Raw genomic sequence first — 20,761 nt, 5'->3', positions numbered from 1 at the left:
TGTTCTAGTCAATACAGTCAATGGAACCTGCAGGGCTACTCAGCTGACCAACCAGTCAGCATTTAATTTTACTGAGCCAAATCACTCCTTATGCTCCACTGACTACTGACTGGATCTCCATTGTCTGTTTAGATTCACACATAAAACCACCTACTTTTAGACACACAATTGTAAATTGTTTAACCTGAAGCTGGATCCTACCCACAGTTACAAGTTACAAATCTACAGCCAACTAAGAGTCAATGTCCACAGTTTGTCTGATGCTGTGTTTCAAAATTCGGATATTACTCTTCAAAGTATACATGGGAAATTTCCAAATGTAGTGCAACCCTCCCCCAAAAATCTCCAGAAGAACAAAATGTTAAAATAAACATGGTTGAGGTCAGAGTCTTTAGCACAAAGGTAAATATTTTTTAATTTAAAAAATAAATACTTTTGCACAGCAATAGTGTTTTCTCAACAGGACCCACTCACAGCCTACTCCATTCAGATGCTATTTATAGGTATTTGTAGCCCTCTGTTAGGAATCCATGCAAGGTATCATAAGACTCTCATTTAAAAGCATTAGAAATCCCATGTCATCTTGAAACTATAACCAAATTTCATCTTATGAGAAGGTCAGCTCAATGAATATCCTGAAACTCAAACTAGATTTTGCTTAAATCCTTTAAATATTAAAAAAAAAAAAAAAAAAAAAAAAAAAAAAAAAATCATTCTTGTGAGATCAGCAGCATAGCTTTGAGAGAATACGGGACATAAGTATTATACTTGCATCCTTATTCCCTGTCAGCAAAAAGAAAGTAGTGTAAGCATTGAGTCTGAGAGAAAGGGGTTCCTCTGAGTATTTCAGAAGATGTATCCTTTTTATGTTTCTGAACCACCACCACTGTCAAAGACATGGCAAAAAGAAAATACAGGAATAGTCAAAAAGAGGCCAAACTAGTACACCACTTTAATAAACATGTTTCTGATCATGATTGCATCAGATTACTTACAAAAAGATGCACTTAAAGATTAACCTGTTAACAGAAGTTGCTTTCTCATCCGTGTTAGTCAGTGGCTGGCTCACATACTCAGCATTATTGTTTTTATCCCCTTCCAAAACAGGAAGTAACCAGGGGTTTAAAAGATTTCTTACAGGATATGAAAAGATTTAATCTTTCAAGGCAGTTGACAAATTCAAAACACAAAACCAATGTGCTCAAAAACAAAGAAAGGAAAAAGAGCTTCTTATTCCCCTAGTTCAAAAAAGCACCACTTTTTACACTTTCAAGGAACATCCAAGACATTTCCATTGCAGCTAAAGAAAGATGAAGCAAAGCAGACTTCCTGAATCAGACAATATGCCTATTACTCACTTGGATGTGGGTCACTTTAAAGTTAACAGCCTGGACACTGAGAAAAATCTGTTGTTCAGCATGGATTCTTCATTAGTTTCCTTGATGCCCATTGGGTAACCAGACAGAACTCAACTGGACATTCTACTTCTGGTCATTCCTGGATATTCTGGTCAAGCTTCACTTCTGTTGTGAAGGAAATAACAATAATCCCAAAGATCCAGGGCCCTTGCTTGTGCTGCATCTTCTTCAGGATCATTTGGTTTGATTCTTAGACCAAATTTTAAAGACTACATACAGCTACCCACCTTAATGCATTTTCTACACAGATATGAAAATCTTCAACTGAGAATTCTGGAGTGTCAAAAATAGAAATAAAAAGACAACCCTGTACCAAGCTTCCCAGTTGTCATTACTTCCAAAGCTATTCCTCAGACTCCATGTCTTCTACAGACAAAATTGCTGAGTTGAATGATTAACTATTCTTAGCCAATTGATTTGTTAAGCATTCCATGTGAAACCCTTTTAAAATTGTTTAAGTGTCATTATAAAGACAGACAGTATCAGTAACTAATCTGTGCATTTAGTTATCTCTAAAAAGAAGTTGTATTCCTGCAAAGAGGTATCTTTTGAAAGGAAAACACAATATTACCTAATTTCCAATGCCTTAATTTAATAAAGGCTTTGGTTTTGCTTTGTATCAAGGGAATTTATATTTCTGATCATTATTCTAATGTAGTAACACCTACTGCCAGTTTGCTTGAAAACACCACATCTTTGTCCTGACGAAAAAGTCTTCACTTATGAAGAGTTATGGGAGATGACCAATCCTAAAGATGAAATCATAAGATTTCAAGGATGCATCTGAAAGTCATTTTGTTACTCAAATTAGCACCAAAAAGATAATTAAACTGAATTTTAACACACTTACAGGGCCTATTAATAATTAAATGTAATTCCCAAACTAACAGAGGAACGTGTAAATTGTTTCAGATTAGGTACAAACAGTTTATACTTTTTTTTTAATAAAACACTGATAGAAACACCACTTAGTTCAGAAGCCAGTCATCTTCAACTACACCAAGTTTATGTCGTAGCTTCCAAAATAATACAAAGAGAACTATTACTTTCCAGATACTGAAAAATATGGGTGATAGCCAAATATTATATTTAGTCACCTCTATTCAAATAATGAGTATCAGCTAAAGTTTCAGTGCAAATTCACTTCAGAATTCATGTTCAGAATTAGTCTAGCTTGGCATCAAAGCTTTCTATTAATTTTGTGTAAATTTATTTTTACAGAAATAATTAATAACAGTAAATCACAAAGCAACTGACCTAAAAGTCTTTCATCAGATTATTAGATTATGAACACCAATCTACAAAACACAAACAGTCTGCTCGTATATTTTGAAGAATCCTAGTTTTCATACCCATGAACAAAATGTAATCTTATACTGTTCCCTGGAGCTCGCTCTCGTCTCTTAGAAGCTGCACTACTTCTTTTTTCTTTGCATTGCTCTTTAAGTTGAGGTAGATCTTCTTTGTAAACCTTTAAGAAAGAGCACACTTATGAATTAAGAGATTCATAAGAAAAGCATGTTTCTGAGAATTCAGCCACAGTTATCAACCACAAAAATGTTATACTGACATCATTGAAAAAATCTCCAATAACTGTAGCTGGTTATTGTATAGTGTAACTTGTTTTTCAATTACAACCAAAACTCTAATAGAACATGCTAGGAATACAATAGAGAAAAGGAAGTGATTACATGTGTCTTCATATTTTGAATGCATCAAAAAATAACAATTCTAAAGGTTTTGGACAGTTCCTGTTCAGCTCTCAGTTTCCCCAGTTTTCAGATTTCAACAGGTCTTCATAAAAGACCAACTTAAACCCTGGGAAGCATTCCAACTGCCATTAAAACTAAAATCTTTACCTGTCGACGATAGGTGATCTGTGTCTCCTGTTCAATTTCAGAGTCCAGCTCTGGAACATCAGATTGATCTGAATCTGATTCATCGCTATTAGAATCAATCAGACTCTCTGCCACCAAGAAAACAGAAACAGAAAGTGAAGCAACCTAAATTACAAACCAGAAAGTGTTTAAAGTAACTGCTTAATGTTTCTGATTTGATAATCAATCCTTATATTAACTACAACATAAACTGCTAATAATTGACAGGCTGACAGAATCAATTCTGCTGATAGAGTAGAAATAAGCCAACTTCTAAGTATGGTAATTTTTTTCTTTGTTTTTGGGAGCAAGTTAGTTTTCATTCATTAAAATTATTTCATCAGCATTAATGTTAGGAGGAAAGAAAGAAAGAAGAGAATAAAGTAATGAGTACAAAGCAGAAACTAAGACTTGAAGAAAATTAACAAGAGAATTAAAGGGCTCGAAAGAGAAACTTATGGTTAGGTGAGTCATTGACGTAAGCAGCAATTCTTCACGTAGATTAGGAAAAAAAAAAAAAGAAATCATATATGGGAAGGAAGTGGTAAAATCTTCGGTGACAGTGGAGAAAAAGTGTAGTCATTTAATGTTTCTGTTTTACATCTGGGGAAAGCCAGACAAAGTTGTAGCACAGAGTTTCATTCCAACAGACACAGAAAAGAATGTCCTGGCTGATAAATAATAATATATTTGGATCTTTCTGCAACCTTTGATTGAATGTTGCACATTTTTTGATCAAGAAACCAGACAAAAAATCAGTCTAGAACACAAATGGATTTTAAAAGATCTCAAAATGTAATTGCAAAGAGAGAATTACCCCTCAGTAAGAAATGTTTCTAGAAATATGCAATGGAGACCAATCTTTGGAGTTACACTACTTAACATTTTTATCAGTGATCTAGAGAAAAACAATGTTGCTACCAATAAAGGTGGTAGATTACAGAGTTAGAAAAGGCATTAACAGGACAATTATCAATAGCGTGACAAAACAGATGTATGTTGCACATACTATCAGATAGCTAGAAGTAAGATTAGATATCCAGGGATATGGAATCTAAACATTTAAATATACAGGAATTTTATCTTGGGAAGCAGTAGCTAAGAAGATATTTGGGTCATGGGAAATAATCAGTTGAAAATGAATTCATACCATGAAGGATAAACCAGTTAAAGGCTTTCTGGAGGCTTCATCAAGGAGATGCATTTGGCACTGACAAGGCCAGCACTGAATCAGCATTCATTTACCTATTAGCTAGGTCCACACTAATACATCTTCATCTGATCGTAGCAACTAAAGGGTGAAATAGCCTATTTCATTGTAACTCTATATACTTATTTCCCCAAAGGACTCTCTAAATTCCTTCAGGAATTTCCAAGTGAGGCACTCAGTTAATTATTTGATTTTGGGAAACTCAGTCATGAGAGTAATTGCTGTATTAGTCACTGGTGGAAACATGATCTACATTTTTTCCCAAATATTAGACACCTATAGTCTGCTTTAAAAGAAAAAAAAAAATCAGTTACAATGCTTAAGTTATCATCTAAATACTTCAAAATTTTAATCAAGTGAGTATGCACATCTTTTTTTTTCCCAGTGACATCTGGGCATACAGTTGTTGTCCATTTACTAAAGGATTATATGTACAGAATTCATAAATTCCTATCTATGATCTGAACTTTTAAATTTTCCCTTTGCACAGCGTGATTTTTTTTTCACAATCTTGCTAGACTGAGCATACACGGTACAGGCAAGTATTAGGCAATGCTGTCAGGTACTTCAGGCAGCTGCAAAGTTTAAAGAACAACAATTTTGTGCAGACTGACGATTTTTCATATTTATACTTGCACCAAAGAATTTTACTCCTCTTTTAGCCTCCCTCCTCCCACCCTTTTTTTTAAAGTAAGTTACTTACCTTGGGGTGCTATATGAAGAGAATCCTTCAACTTCCGGTCAGGGACAAATTTCCACTGAAAGACAGAATGATCAGCTCCCCCAATGGAAACAACCCACTGGTGATCGTGCGACCATCTGACGTTTGTCACATGAGCAGAATGACCAAGATATTTTTTAAACTTTGCTCCTAGAACAAGAATAAAAATCTCCTTCAATATATGTGGAATAAATGTTTCAGAAGCACCTTAGGAAAACAGATCAAGGAACCTGTATAAAAAGTAATAGTTTAATTAAGATATTCTAATTACTAGTGATATTTTAATTAACAGCAGCAACTTCTTGCAGTATTCCCAAATTTTAATGTCTTTAAGATAAATTTTTACATTTGGATTCCATGATAAAACATCTTTAACAAGTCAAACACAAAGAGAGAAGACATATGATAGTGCTGTATGAGGCGCACTAAAGGAATATTTTTCAAAATTCTATTGTATTATTTTTTACAAACCAAGATTTTGCCAATTATTATTTCTACATTGAAAAGATGCAGTTATTTAAATGTTAAATGATGTATATTTAGCTCTGTGAAAACACTCCCATATGTGTGCTTGTAGCACCGCTTCCCACTGTTTGTGCAATTTGAGTGCTAAGCACTTCTAGCAATTCATATCCTCACATCTTTAGTAGTGGTAATAGTGGTAGCAGCCGTATAACTACATCAAGTTAACGTTTTCACTGACTACTATATAATTAGAACACAATCATTGCATCAGTTACTAAAAAGAAGTTCCTAAGAGCACTCCATTATACAGATTCTTGTGCCTTTTCTTTGGTTTTAGAATGCTAGTGCAAAAGAGGGGATAAAAAGGGAACAAATTTCAGTCTCCTTCAAATGGACAGAAGACTGTTTTCAAGAACATATTTTTGGATTACCTCAGGAACCAATAAAGGCTTTATCACTTTAAAAATAAAACTGAAAAGATTGAAATGAAATTTTTTTAATATCACCTTTTACAAACCGAGTTGAAAAAACTATGGGGGAATATTAATCATTTAAAAAAACCCCAACATTTCTTTAAGCACATATTGCTTGAAGATATATCCTAAGAACCGTCATGAAGATCATGCAGTTGTAGCCAGCATTAAACATGCAATGCTGCAAATTGCAATGGTGCAACGGAGCAACTTTTTGTTTCCCCTTTTAAAACTTAGAGATTTGATCTAGTCCCCAGGCAAACTTTTTAGGTTAAGAGGACTCTTCTTAAAAGCTAGGGAACATTTCACAGGCTTTCTCTGATCATCATCAGCTTGAAGACAGAGATCTCTGTTATTGATAATTTGTTACATTTCAATTTGAATCATGTCTAGAATGGAGTTTTTCAAACAGCTCTGAAAAAATGAAGCCTTTCTTGCCTAAAAAGATACGCATCTCTCTCCTGTTCACTCAGTCCTGAACAGTAAACTTGAAAATTATATACCTTGCTTTAGGCTTCAGTTTTAAAAATTTCATGAGAGTAGTCCTTATTGCTAGGAAACTTTTGAGGAAAAATGTGTTGGAAAAGTTTTTAAACTTCAAATAACATATAGTGACATACTCTGATTATAGGACCAATTTGCTGTTAACTTATTTATTGCCTCTACTCATTTAGTAAAATTATTTTTTCTCGTTCCTAGCCCAAATCTCCATCACAGATCCAGAGGAAGGAAGAAAACTACTTGAAGACCAAGGTGAAATACATAAAGGTATGTATCTCATAACAGGGTAGATACTGCATCACCTCATGAAATTATCAAAAAAAAAAGGAGCATTATTTTTTTACAAAATAAAATATATGTAAAACTTCTTGATATCTTATTCAAAATGCAAATTAAATACTGTTACTATTACAGTTGTCAATACACTAGCCTATTATTGTTTTCTATCTTTGAGCTCAAACTAAACTTCTAAGAATAAATATTGGCCATTTATATAATTTTCAAAAACTCAGTTTTCTAAAACCTGTTTCTTGAATAACCAAAATTCAAAAATATGTTTATAATTGAACTTAAAGGTACTACCTTTTCTTAGACATGGGTATCGGAAGAGCTTTACTATTCCATAATCATCAGCTGTAACCATAACTTGCCCAATAAAATTTGCATCCACAGAATTTATATCATTTATATCCGAATATTTGGGCCAGATTCCATTAACTTCAAGGCCAGAAACACAGGTCCATGATGCCCACTGAACGCCTTTTAATTCTTCCTTGTTTGTTACTTCTTTTCCACCTAAGAACAGAAATAAAGAGCTGTTTTTCAATATTTACTTATACAATTTTAAGAATATAATTTTTTTTTAAATTCTCCAGAAATTAAATCTAAATGCGACAGATTTAAAAACTGACTTCTATAACTGTCCTGATCTAATATTCTCTATTATGACCAACAGCATCAGTAGTAAGGCTTCTCAAGACTACTTAACAGAAGATCATGGGTTCGGTAGTTTACGGTTTTTATTATTTCTTGATATCTGCTTGAGGCTGTGTTATTTTAAAATATTTATCAAAAAATACATGTAGCTATTCTAAGATAAAGTTTGGAAAAATTCTGTTGCTGAACTATTCTAGAAACCTGAATTATTTAGAGCAAAAAATGAAGAACTCATTTAGATCTGGCCATTGTAAATTACTGAAAATACAAATTTTATGCTTAGATTCTTGTTACATTATTTCACATCAGCTCTATCTGTAATAAGCTTGTTCGAGTCCCACAAAGTTTCATGTAAGAGCTTAAGTACTGAATCAGACCAAAGGCCTACTTAATAAATACTGTGTCTTCAGCAATGGCCACAAACAGAGAGCAGGAGCAACACAAGAACAATGCAAGCAAGTGTAAAAGTTGTGAGTCGGACTGAGTGTGCAACTGCAGAACCTGCACAGGACACTGCCAACAATTCACCTCTCAGTCTTCAGTGGTAACAAAATCAAAGGCAACTGTGCTGGGTTTTCTTATTTCTGACTAGTGGGATGGGATGGGATGTAGGGGGAAGCAGCCTCAGGTACTGTAAGGAGGTAAGTTTTCAACAGAGGGATAGGGCAAGGAAGAACTCAAGTAGACTGGAATAAAGAGTCAAGAACAGCCATAGAGAAAAGATAAAGCAAACCAGCAAATAAATCAGAAAGGAAGACTTAAAAAAAAACCAAACCCACAAAAATAACGAAAAACCCCCACACTCAAGAAGAAGTTTAACTACTATATACCCCTCCAAAAACTGGAAAGAAACTCAAGTATCCTGTTTGAAGATCCTTCAGCTCTGATGAAATAACTGCACCCTTTGACAAGGTTTACCTTGTGATCTCTTTCAATCACTAATCCATATAAATGATGACTACTAATACTGGTTATATCCATGACTAAGTCCTACAGATCTTGTATTAGGCAACGGTAAGTTCCTTACTCATTTACAGTGAAATTTCAAGGGTTACATGATTCCGATCATTATTTTAAAATATTTAGGAGATTCCTCTAACTTCACTGATTTTGCTAAACTTTTTTCCTAAACAACCTTTCACAATCCCACATTCTAATATATCAAGAAACTCCAGGCTGAAAGCTGTCTATATAATTTCAAATTGCTCCTCCTGTGTGTACGTATTTTTTACAGTCTAATTAAATTATCACTTAATATCTTTTCTTACATATCTTCTGGCTCATTCTGTGCACAAAATCAAACTTGTGCATAAAACGAATTAGACGCTTCAGCAAAGACAGTCACAAAAAGCTCCATGGAAATATGAATAACGTACAGTGCAAAGTGTAAGTATTGTCTAAAAAATAAAAGGACAATATAGTAAGTGGTGATGATAATAAATACTTACTACAAATACAACGAGTGGGAAAAAATGTAGAATGATATTATGTAAAGAGTGTATACACACAGAAGAAACAAGTCAAACCTTGTGACAAACACTGCCGTTGACATATTGTAATCAGGACCACTTAAATTTGAAGCTTTAAGATATATGTACTATGTGCGTATGTCCTCTGCAGAGGGAATTGTCTTATTGAAAACTGTTTCAAGAGTATGGGACAGTTCAGTCATGTTTTCAAGACAGTGTTGTCTTGAAAATATTTACAATAGTGGGGTTGTCACAAACTTTGAATCTGAAAACTATATTTTAATATTATGTAATATACTAATTTTCTTTAGTAGTCCCTTGCCATAAAAGAGAAAAGACACATTTGAACTTGCATTAATCAGTAGACTGACCAGCTAAATTTCATTTTGATATTTTTATTCATTTTGAAGGTTGCATGATTGAATCATACATGTATCATAGCTTCAATATTTCTTTTGTCTCCAGTAATTCCTAACATTCTGACATCCTTATATCAGGTACTCTTATTTTCTCTACAGTTACCTAATCCCATTATACTTCCAAATTAATTTGCATTCCGATTGTTTCTATCTGTTACAAATTCCTCACTGTAAAAGCTCTTTTAAATTAATTACTCAGTTCTGCTGCAAAGATAGTTCCAAAAGCCAGATGACTCTTCCGAGATGCAACATATTGATTTTTCCATACATTTTAAAAAACATACAGCTTAAGCAAATGATAATCCATTTAATAGCAAAGCTCAATAAGTACAAAGCCATTAGCTATTGCAAAGCTGAACCTGAATGCAGTATTTTTTTTTTCTAAAAAAGTGGGAGCAAAGATTTAGTTTTGAGAAACAAAATAAATTACAAGTCAGCATTACAAAGAAGACTAAACTTGTAAGTAACTTTGCCAGAAAATGCTGTACTTATTCAAATATAGCAAATATTCATACAAAATTAGAATAAAAATTCTCTGTAATCCAGTGCTTTGAACCAGGATCTATATTTAGCTGTTTTTACAAAACTTCTATACATTCTTCCTGTAATAAGGAACAAATATCATAAAGGCAACTCAGAATCTTACTTGGCATCCTGTAAAAAAGTCTCTTCCCATTGCCATCATTGGTCTGTAAGTATTTACTGTCCGAAGACCAATCCATATGGGTGATGAAACTTAAAGATCCAATACATTCCCCAACTTTCTTGTATCGCTGAACAACACCATATATATCCACAGAGCTGTCATTGGAACCAACAGCTAGGAAATTCCCATCTGGTGAATATTTCAGTTCATGAATAGCTTCTTTCCTGTCTTTGATATGAACAACCTCAGTCATATCTCTGTAGTATGAAAGAAAGCGTGTCATAAGTATAGAAAAGTCTTATAATACTGTCAAGTTCCCAGTTTTTAAAAAACGGGCAAAATCTTGAAATGATGAAGTGAACTTTACTATCATATGTGCAAACACAACACTGCTATTTTTAGAGTTGGGTAGGGCTTCATGGCCAAAAAAAGGAGAAGGGGACAGTGACACAAGAAAGTGCTGCTGAGGGACAGCGAGCAAAAGGAACTGTTCACCCTGACTCCACAAAAAAAAAAAAAAAAAAAAAAAAAAAAGAATCAGGTAGATTACCAGATCTTTATTCACTCCAGGAAGAAAACTTCACTGACATGAGACACAGATCTCATTTTCCATTTAGAACTGTGGGATCACAGCAAGAAGGCAGTGCTGGTTTTGTATGCATGATGTGCTGACAGCATCATTCCAACACATGGAAACAATTTAGGAAGTAATTAAAATTTATTTATTAATAATTCAAGAATAATTAATAAAGCTAAGACCTAAAGTAAAACACTTCCTAGAACACTGCCGTTCTTTGCAAATAGACTGATAGACTTTTTCAAATGTGTTGTTATGGAACAACATGAACACATGTAGCACACGCATTTAAAAAACCTGAGCACCCTCAAGATCAGTAATTTAAAACAGAAATGTAAGTGATCTCCTCATGTATGTTCACTACAGTGTCAACATACAGACAATTTATAAAAGCAATTAGATAACATGCTTGAAAGAGTTAATAACATATCTGTTTTTAGTTTTTGTAACATACCTGACTCGAAGCACAGTGAAAGAGCCATCCTTCATTCCAAGAGCGAGATGGATTCCATCAGTACTAACTGCGGCACAGCGAATAGGTTCCTCCATATTGCACCGGGCAATCAGAGCATGGTCTATTAAACTCCAGATTCTAAAATAAAGTAATAACTACAAATTAAATGAGTGGTTTGTAGCTGTGTCATAGATAGCACGAAGCTTGCAATTTCTCCAGAATACTGGACATGGTAGTGTCCTATTTTAAAATAATTTTCCACAAGGGAAGTCTAAGACAAAAGTGTGAATTTTGCATACAGCAAAGAATACTCTTATATTTAAAGTAGCGAGAAAATATCTAATGAGAAAATGCAGGGGCAGATTAATTATATTTCACTTTCTGAATACAAAAAGAATGACAACATATGACAGTATGTACTTTTAGACCACTCTGTGAAAATGCCACAATTTTGTTAATCATTTTAGCCAAGAAGAACATTAATTGTTCATTAAAGACTTTGCTCAGTAAACATAACTTTTCCTATTAACAAGTCATTATTCATAACTCCTTACATATAACCAGATAATATTACAACATGTAAGTTTTTACTACAAGATACGTTACAACATCTATCATTTACGAGATATATCTGGAATTCTAGAGCATTATTTCAATATTCATAATTCAACTACTGTTTTGCTTAACCACGTTACACTTAAGGTATTTAACAAAAATGCCAACATATCTGATTTCTAAGAAAGAAGAGAAAAAGTGTTTCTGACAAAAAAAGATGAACTTGTAAAAGAGAGTAATTTACTGGGTTTTCTCAGAATACAGCTTCTATTTACTATGCATGCATTAAGTTTCATCAAACTCCCAAGCTAAAAGTTAATTCGCAGCATGTGAAAAAGTGAATATGGTAAGAGTAAAAATTGTAAGCTTTTATTACAATTTTTTTCATTGTAATCTGTGAATGCTTAACATAACTCCTGAAAAGGAAACACTTGCAGGATACTTGTGTGTGAGTGCTTAATGTTAGGCTAAATGAAATTTGTTCAAATTTTGTACATTCCATTTTTGTGAAATATACATTTCCACTATATTTTATTACTGGAGGGCACTAATTTCATGCGTAACTTAACTGATTCAGAAGCACTTCAATGCCATATTAATGCCTTTAAAGTGTATACATTTCAATTAGGTTATCTATGAAATGAGCTATGTGTATAAAACTGTACGCAGTTAAACAAACAAACAATATTTAACCTGACTGATCGATCATCACTTCCAGTCATTGCTAGTGGTTTTGTAGGATGGACAGCCAAAGCCCATAGCTCTCCTTCACAGTGCCCCTGCATGATCAGGAAAGGCTTATTACGCTCATGCACCACAATTTCAAAAATTTCACTATCTTGTGTCCCGACGAGTATATGGTCTCCTCTCCAGCAAACACTTCTTACAGACAGACCTGTAGAAGAGATACATCCTGAGAATTTGTGAAACAAAGGTAACATAGCACATGACAAAACATAAAAGCAAGAAAATGTCAAAAAGTATCCATACACCTTCTCTTACTCCTCCATTTACTCCTTTTATCTATTCCATAACACATACTGCCCTTGGAACATCAACTTTTCAAGCTTAGTATTACAAAAACTCTAAAACTTATTTTAATAAAGGACATGTAGCCAATTCTTATATTACAAGATCTCTGACAGAGAAAGATAATACTGACATTTGCATCTGAAATTACGCATTTAATGTCTTTAAATTTCAACAAAGGTAGCAGACAATATAAATGACAATTTCTGATCAAACCACGGACCTTAGTACTAGCTAGATTATCCTAAATTGTGCAAGTGACAGAAGCATCAGTGGAACATGCATTATATGTAAGACAGTTACAAAGCCCAATTCTCCCCAGCTTGTTTCTGAGAGGCTCCCCCTAAAGCAAATCTTTCAATAGTATCTGGCATTATTTTTCCCACTAAATAGAAAATAAAAATAAATCAAACTGAAACAACATAAAAAGAGATGAAAAGGGCTTATGATGGAATTTAACATGCATTTCTAACAACTGAATTAGTTTCCAGGCTTACAGTGGAGGTGAGCACTCACAGGCTACACTTGTTTGGAAGTAAGGTTGGGAATAATAAAATGAAAGCCAGGACAGTTGTACACTGAGAACTTAGTCTTAGGTGCCCGATTTTAGGAATATGCACCTTTTAAAACAGGCTGTATTTATTACATTCTGATAGTGCAACTCAATTTTGCCAATTTCAGGTGCAGATAACCAGATGGTAGCAAAGCCTAACTTAAGTCACTTTGCCTAAACACCGACTTCTGTGGAAAGTAGCTCAAGAATGATCTTTGAAAAACTACTCTGGATTAATGTGTGTGACAAAAATATATCTATCAGATGAGAGAAAGGACTATTGTAATCGTATGAATTGATGTGCTTCTGAAAAATATTTTTAACTATGTAGAGGGAAAAGAAGAGCCTTATGTTATTAAATTTACATTGGAAAAAAATTGCAAGACTCGGAAACAGTGAACGGGTGGGTTAGCTAGCTTTCAAAGCAAAGCTCCTGATCGTGCCTAGGTACCATGCTTTGCATTACAAGATAGCTTTCAAATGCACAAGTAAGACTCCCTCCATATGACACAGAACTGAAATATGTGCTCCAGGAGTACACTCAGTGCACTCCAACTGCAGTCCACTGAAACAGGCTAGAGCTAATGCCCCTCAAAATGCATATATATTGTGCTACTCTAACCCTCCACACCAACTGTTTTGCTTTACTGATTTGTTCCTATTGTGCTGCACTGGTGAATATAACCACTTTATCACTCAGCACTATAATCTAGACATTATATGGCTATATTGTCTACAGTGATTAAAAAATAAAGACAGAAACAACCAGAATCTTTGATGAAGGATAATTAAGACATCTGTTTTAGTAATTTGGGACTTCTTATGGTGGAGGGAGATATTTTAAAAAACAATTTGATTACTTGGAGATATATCTAGAGTCAGCTAATTGCTCTGCGAGCCATTCACAGGGATACAGAACTTTGAGTTCGTGTTCATGGATAGAATTACCAAGAAGTGAGGTACAAGAGCAGCAGAAAAGGCAATTAAGAAAACAGGTAGAAGGACAGGTCATAACGGCAATCCTCAAAAGGATACAATAAGAAAAAAAGACTGAATGGAAAAGATTCAGGAAACTGAATTTATTAAAGATAGGATTTTTAAAAAGCTATTAGCTCTTTCAGGGGCATTTGACAAGTCAAAAAAATGAGGATGGAGTTCACAAAAGTGATCAAGAAGAACCAAAAGAGTTCATGGCAAGAGTCTGTTCCATCAAAAGTAAAGGAAACAACCTGGAATGGAGAACAAGTTTGAAAGAATGAAACAGGGAATGAAACATAGCTTTCGACTACATGCAACAGAGCTGAGAAACAGCAGCTGAGTAAATTTCAATTTAAAACAGAGTCACTGTATCGCAGGGCATTTAAAATGGAATGCATTCCACCGTGTTGCAATATTTCGCAATCTTGGTGGGAATGCCAAGCTCATTTCAGAATACAAAGATTTAATTTGTAATCAGTTATTTATTGACCCTGAATATCTGATTGCCATCAGACATTCTACTACGTTGTCAAATTCTTGGCAAGATATTAGAAAATAACAAAGTGACTAGGGGCAAAGAAAACCAAATGCCAACAAAAGCAATATTGTAAGTGACATTAGTGCTTCAGTATACATTTGTATTCTTTTCCTGAATCATTACAGTAACAATATCTAGAATACTGACAAAACGTGCTATAGACTGCTAGACGTAAAATTTTAGCAAGACATAAACTGTACCTGAAGTCATAGGTATATGTAAACAGCGTTCTAAGTACTACAAAACTGTGAATTACTTCCAAATAGTTCTTATGAAAATCTGGGTAATTAGCAAATGCAATTTCTGTACTCCGCTGTTTTACACTGTAGATCTCGCTCTAAGTTCTCTTAAAGCATTACTGTTCCTTGTTAAAAACTGCTGTGCTACAGAAAATATGTGCATTTTATTGGTTTAAAAGAAAAAAAAATAAATCTCTGTGTCTACAACTTCATAGTATGTTTTACAGTTAACTTTGAAAGACAATGTGACCTTCACACTAGTGGGCATGATCAAATTTCTTTTCTAGCAAATAGTTCACAATAACATACATGAAACAACCTTTGTGGTTTTTTAAAGCCTTTTCTTGTTCAAAACACTGGTAAATTTCCTACCTTACTGGTATATCAAAAGTGACAAACTTCTTTTTACCTTTATATCCCTGGTCTGTTTCCCTGAGATCAATCACAGTAATTGGTTTAAAATTTAAGTCCCACAAGCGAACACAGCCATCCCTGCCACCAGTGGCAAACCCCTCTTCACATGCATTCATGCTGAAAATTCCTGCCTAAAGAGAGAAGAAAGTTATTTTTAACAATATACACAGATTAGAGATACCAATATGGAAAGTGGAACTCTTGTCCATGCCAGTATTGATTGTCTTCCTGTCTTCCTATCTGTTACGCTGTTGTAAATAGCATAAACATATGCAACCAATACAAGCTTTAAATATGAAAGAGTCAGAAATGGAAACAAACTCAAAACAAGTAGAATTCACATTCAGTGACAAACAGCAAGATAAGAGAATTGTTGCAATACTGCTTTCATCCTGATGATGATGATTGTAGTGATACTGCTTCTTATCCCTAGAAAGAGTTTAGTTTCATATCCTCTTGCCTTAGGGCCTGGTCCAACTCTCACCAATGTCAGCAGGAAGATTTCCACTGATCTCCGTTAGGCTTGGTTCAGGGCCTTTGTTGCTATTACTCAGCTTCTATGCAACCGGGCAAAAAACATCTGACATTTTTTTATGTTTTAAGCCAAGGAAGATTGATTCAAAATTAAAGTTTAGAAGCAAAATACAAGAAAAACAGTGATCACTTGAAAACATTTAAAAATATGTAATATAAGCTCTCATTTTAAAAGTGGACACCAGGAAACAAAACCTAACATATTTTCTTTAATTCACTTGATACATGTTTTCTTCAGGATAACAAAGAGGTAAGGATGATATATCTATTACTAAAATAAAGATACCGTATCCAAATAGCCACTATATTTGATGTAAACATGATTCATTATCTAAACAGAATACAGACTTTTTTGGTTTTTTAAAGTACCTACACAACTCACTACTCATTTTCAGAAGTAGCTCATGCATTTCAGTAAGCAAAGCTACTGAAAGGGCAACTCTGGCTAATAAACCTATGAGAAGTTAAAAAAAAATTGTTGTATATTTATTGAAAATATTTAATATTCAGCTATGACAAAAGAAAACAGGAGAGCATTAAAAACGATGGAAGGGAAAATCTGCCTCTGTAACTCCTGTCCAAAAGAAGGCAGAATAGGCAGTAACAGACATATATCTTTTATAGTATCGTTCTGAAATCTCAGTTTTGTAAACAAGTAAATGTAAAGTTCCAATAGTTTCTTTGGTTGGGGGTCTAGATTTTACATTAATGAAGCGCATCATTAACCCCAAAAGTGAAAGCAATTTTCAGAGAGATTGGCTTTCTGGGGAAAAAAAAAGACTTACAGAACAAATTAGCATCCAGTGTTGTAGCTTGTGAGAATTCCCAGGTACTCATGACTAGTTTCTCTTACAAAGCTGGTTTTTCTTCTTAAATTATAACCAAGGAAAATATCATCATGGACTGATCATAATGAAATATGGACTGTGTTTGCTTCTCTAGCTCAGGTAACAAGGATATAATTTTTCAAGTTGAGAAAAAAGAAATATCTCAGCTTTCACAAAAAAAGCATATTATTACTAGAATGTCAAATCACAATCAAAACTGAAAGACTAAGGTGACAGAACTCAAATTTTTTGACATGTCGTGTCCATCCTCACGATACAGACTTTTAAGACAAGCCATATTTTCAGGAGTAGTACGTGCCTAAACAGAAATGTCGTGGAATTTTTAAGTCATAAGCAGATTAGAAGGCTAACTCCCATTATCTCTAACGTCCTGAAAATCCTCTTTCTGCTTCTTTAGGAGCCTAGAGATTTTTGAAAATACAACCCAAACTGTATTTGCTTCTGTGTGTTTGTCTGTCTGTTTTATTGCATTAACCTTTTAGTGTCATTGAGCAAAAAAAAGGCTAGAGGAATTTTGGCTCATTTTGTACCATATACTGAATTCTGCCCAAGTTCTGGTATATTTAAAATCTTCTAAAGCTCTTTTTGGAATGTAACCTTGATAATAGAATTATTCTTTTTTCTCTAATTAACTCCATCCGAAATCCATGATTTAATTAGTCAGTATTAAAAAAAGAATCAGACATGTGGCGATGTGGGAAGCTGGCTGAATGTTCTGAAGATAAGATCAAGTGGATCCAGGATTAATCTGTTTTCCATTTCACAGAATATCCTTATCTTGAAAAGGACATACTGGTTGTCAAGGAGATTTGGCAGATGTGGCGCTTGCTCAATCTCTTGAAATGCAATAGGACATTCTCGTTTCACTCTATGTGCCACTGGAATAGAAGAATTAGATGAAAGCTAGAAAAAAGGTCCCGTATTAATGGGGACTGTAAGTACCTAATTGAAGAAGCTGAGCTTATCTACTCTTCATTTAATTGTTAGGCCCACACTTAATGGGGAAAAGACAGATTCTTTACTCTGGTACCTTGGCCAGTCATAATTCTTCCACTGAATCTTTCCTTTTAGAAACTGACAAGATTGTTAATGCAAATCAACTTTGGAGTCTTCATGCTTCTCTTAATCCTTCAGCCCGGAATTGTCATTAACATACTTTCATTCTTGATGGTCAATAGCCTTCTAGCAGTAATGAGAGGCAAACAATTGCATTGACTTCGTTTGATCCAAATGAATAATGTGAGCAACAAAGACTGATTGTGCTCCTGAATCAAAATAAAAGGTGTAGTTCAAAGTCTTCCATCTTAAAAGTTACAAAGTTTGACATATGGACTGCATTCTTCTGTTACAAATTTTTCATCACACTTCCTAATGAACAGGAAAATTCTGGAAATAACATCTCAAACTGATCAGCAGTTTTGTCAGAATGCAGAATATTTCCTATTTTTCCAATACAACCAGCTAGTATCACATCTGTGTTCCCTCAAATTTGAAAAAAATAGTTGAATGAGAGCAAACAAAGAAAGAAATGCCCAGATCTACCAGAAATGATAGTTGAAAGCTGGAGAAGTACAAGAAGAACCTGACAAAGATGGTCTCTGCTGCATGAATATTTTGCCACTGCTTGTATCCAAGAAGCTTCCAATAGTGAGGTAGTCTCAGGTATTCTATTGCTGCTGGACTTATCTTGCCTCCAACGGACAAAAATCAAGTGTTAATTTATCTAAATGCAGTCGTTCGTATAAAATCCACCACACTAACTCTGACTATGCAGCTCCTAAAACACATGACTGCAGTTAGGTATACTTAGGATCAAGCTTGAAAGAACTAGTTGCTTGAAAGCAACTATTACTCAGCAATATGGAGAACAGAGACATTACACCAGTTCAATAAGAACTCCAGTGCCTTGTTTTTACTCCCAGATACAATTCAGGACACAGATGCTAACATGTAAAGCAACACATACGTTGGGCACCTATTCTAAGATGTTGTCTCTCCCAATATATACTGCATAGCAAGGAAATGGATTGCAAACATTTAAGGTTGGTATCAGTAAGTTTACAGTGGAGAGCCACTACTTCAAAATTTAATCTTCCTATCTAAGAAATCACCCATAAAACAGTTTAAAAATGGGCATATTACTGTGAAAAAAAATTAAAATAGTTGCCTATACACCTCTCATTGACTGAAATAAATGGACAGTTACCTTTCAAATTCATGCCTAGTCCAAGCAGTAGGAGAAAAATACTGCATGACTTAATGTGTTGGTACATGATACCAGCTTAAAACCATTCATTTAAGTTTGTTATATTGTTTCCATCTGTATTTAATTAGTATTCAGCCAACTGACATAGGTGTGCAATAGTTTTAACAGAGTGCCTGTTACTTAACCTCAAGCCTGTTATTTAACCTCAGTTTCTGACATCAATCCACACAACTTTAATGTGTACCTCTGAAAGACTATCTCAAAATAAATTATTCAGCTGCTGATAAAGCATCTTATGTACATTTACTATGCAAGGCAATGGCATAGCATACAAGAATCTTTAAAACGCATGGTATTTTTAAATAAGCACACTATTTTGTTTTAATACCCAAGTAACATCTTGTATATATAACTTAACAGTCATGAACCACCTTGAATTTAGAACATATAAGATGACAAAATAAATTGAAGAATCTATAGTCTGTTCTTTGCACTGGTACAAAAATGAGACATCTAATAAAAGGTTTTTTTATTTTTTTTTTGTCAAGGTATATATTAACTTTCCAGATTCAGATGTACTGCCTACAAATAACCTCCTGAAGTACTACCAGTGCTAATGAACTTACATATGCTTTCACATTGCTCTGTTTTCTTCCTTCCTTTTAAAACTTTCATTATTAGTAGTATTATTTAGGAGACAGAGCAAAACTAGAATTTGAGTGCCCCATTGCCATCCAGTGTTCCCTGCACATGAACTCTGTGCCTTTACTCTTAACCCCTGCTCATTTCCATCTTTTCCTACTTTTCATTCCTACTTCTACATTAAGTGAACTCTCCAGTCCTCTTCCAGCTAATTCTCCGGTCATCCCAAACTATTTGCTTTCAACTTTTTGTTTCTACTCAAACTCAAATAGGAATCTGCTTGAAACTCTTCTTTCCTCTGTCTACAGTTCTTAGTACTGTTGTGACAGAAGACACGTAATCTGGCTTAGCTGTGAAGTTTTATTTTGCTTGCTAGTGTTAAAGTTGCTATGTGTTTCGTCGGTTGCTTATACTGGAACAGCATGGTTTATTTTCACATTGAATTACTCTTAAAATAAAAAAATGTCTTTTCAGATAGGGTAACTGTAACGAAGATAGCCAACCTTTTAAAAGAACTCGCTTTCTACATTAATGCAGACCACTGCCAGCTGGATGGACTATATCCCCATACCACTAACGTGCTTTAGAAAATGTTTTCCTGCATCTCAGATACCTACTGTTTATACTGCAAGAAAGGAATACATGGTACTTTATGCAAAGGGACATGTTTTCCTTGAATAAATTTTCAGTTTCATTCAAGCCTGTTGAGGAGTAAGGATGCGGGACGATAAACAGGCATGCAGGGATGGCAATTCCAACACTAGCGTACCGAATGAAAATTTCTATCAATTCCCTACTATGCGCACACTGTGCTTTTAACAACATAGGCACATCACAAATGTTATCAGTTACACTTGCATTTGCTTTTAAAAGAATGGACGAGAAGGACATGGTTTATAAAATTAAGTATAAAATAACTGTAAAATATGATGGTAATAGTTTAGTATGGCTGAAGAGGCACTCTTATTCCAAGCTGCTATATTTTGTGCTTACAATAGTCTGACAATATTATCCTTTAAGGTAATATATTATTGAAAAACAAGGTTTCATTTTGTTGGG

The 20,761-nt window shown here is 34.3% G+C and overlaps 1 protein-coding gene across 5 annotated transcripts in view; it reads right to left on the bottom strand.

Annotated features, from left to right (window-relative positions):
- The window catches only part of EML5 (EMAP like 5), a 113,705-nt gene that overhangs the window by 60,202 nt on the left and 32,742 nt on the right, over nt 1-20,761 (bottom strand). For all 5 annotated transcript variants that reach the window (XM_059820030.1, XM_059820029.1, XM_059820028.1 and 2 more), the window contains exons 6-13: nt 15,468-15,603; nt 12,415-12,616; nt 11,167-11,304; nt 10,136-10,392; nt 7,248-7,460; nt 5,209-5,376; nt 3,278-3,384; nt 2,771-2,889 (exon numbers count right to left, since the gene is read on the bottom strand). In XM_059820030.1, coding sequence (XP_059676013.1) covers nt 2,771-2,889; nt 3,278-3,384; nt 5,209-5,376; nt 7,248-7,460; nt 10,136-10,392; nt 11,167-11,304; nt 12,415-12,616; nt 15,468-15,603 — 1,340 coding nt within the window. The remainder of the gene's footprint in view (nt 1-2,770; nt 2,890-3,277; nt 3,385-5,208; nt 5,377-7,247; nt 7,461-10,135; nt 10,393-11,166; nt 11,305-12,414; nt 12,617-15,467; nt 15,604-20,761) is intronic.

This window comes from Gavia stellata, chromosome 7, assembly GCF_030936135.1.
Source record: "Gavia stellata isolate bGavSte3 chromosome 7, bGavSte3.hap2, whole genome shotgun sequence".
In the NCBI taxonomy this organism is placed as follows: Eukaryota; Metazoa; Chordata; class Aves; order Gaviiformes; family Gaviidae; genus Gavia; species Gavia stellata.
Note: the sequence above shows the minus strand (reverse complement) of the source record. Positions and strands in the feature narration are given on the sequence as shown.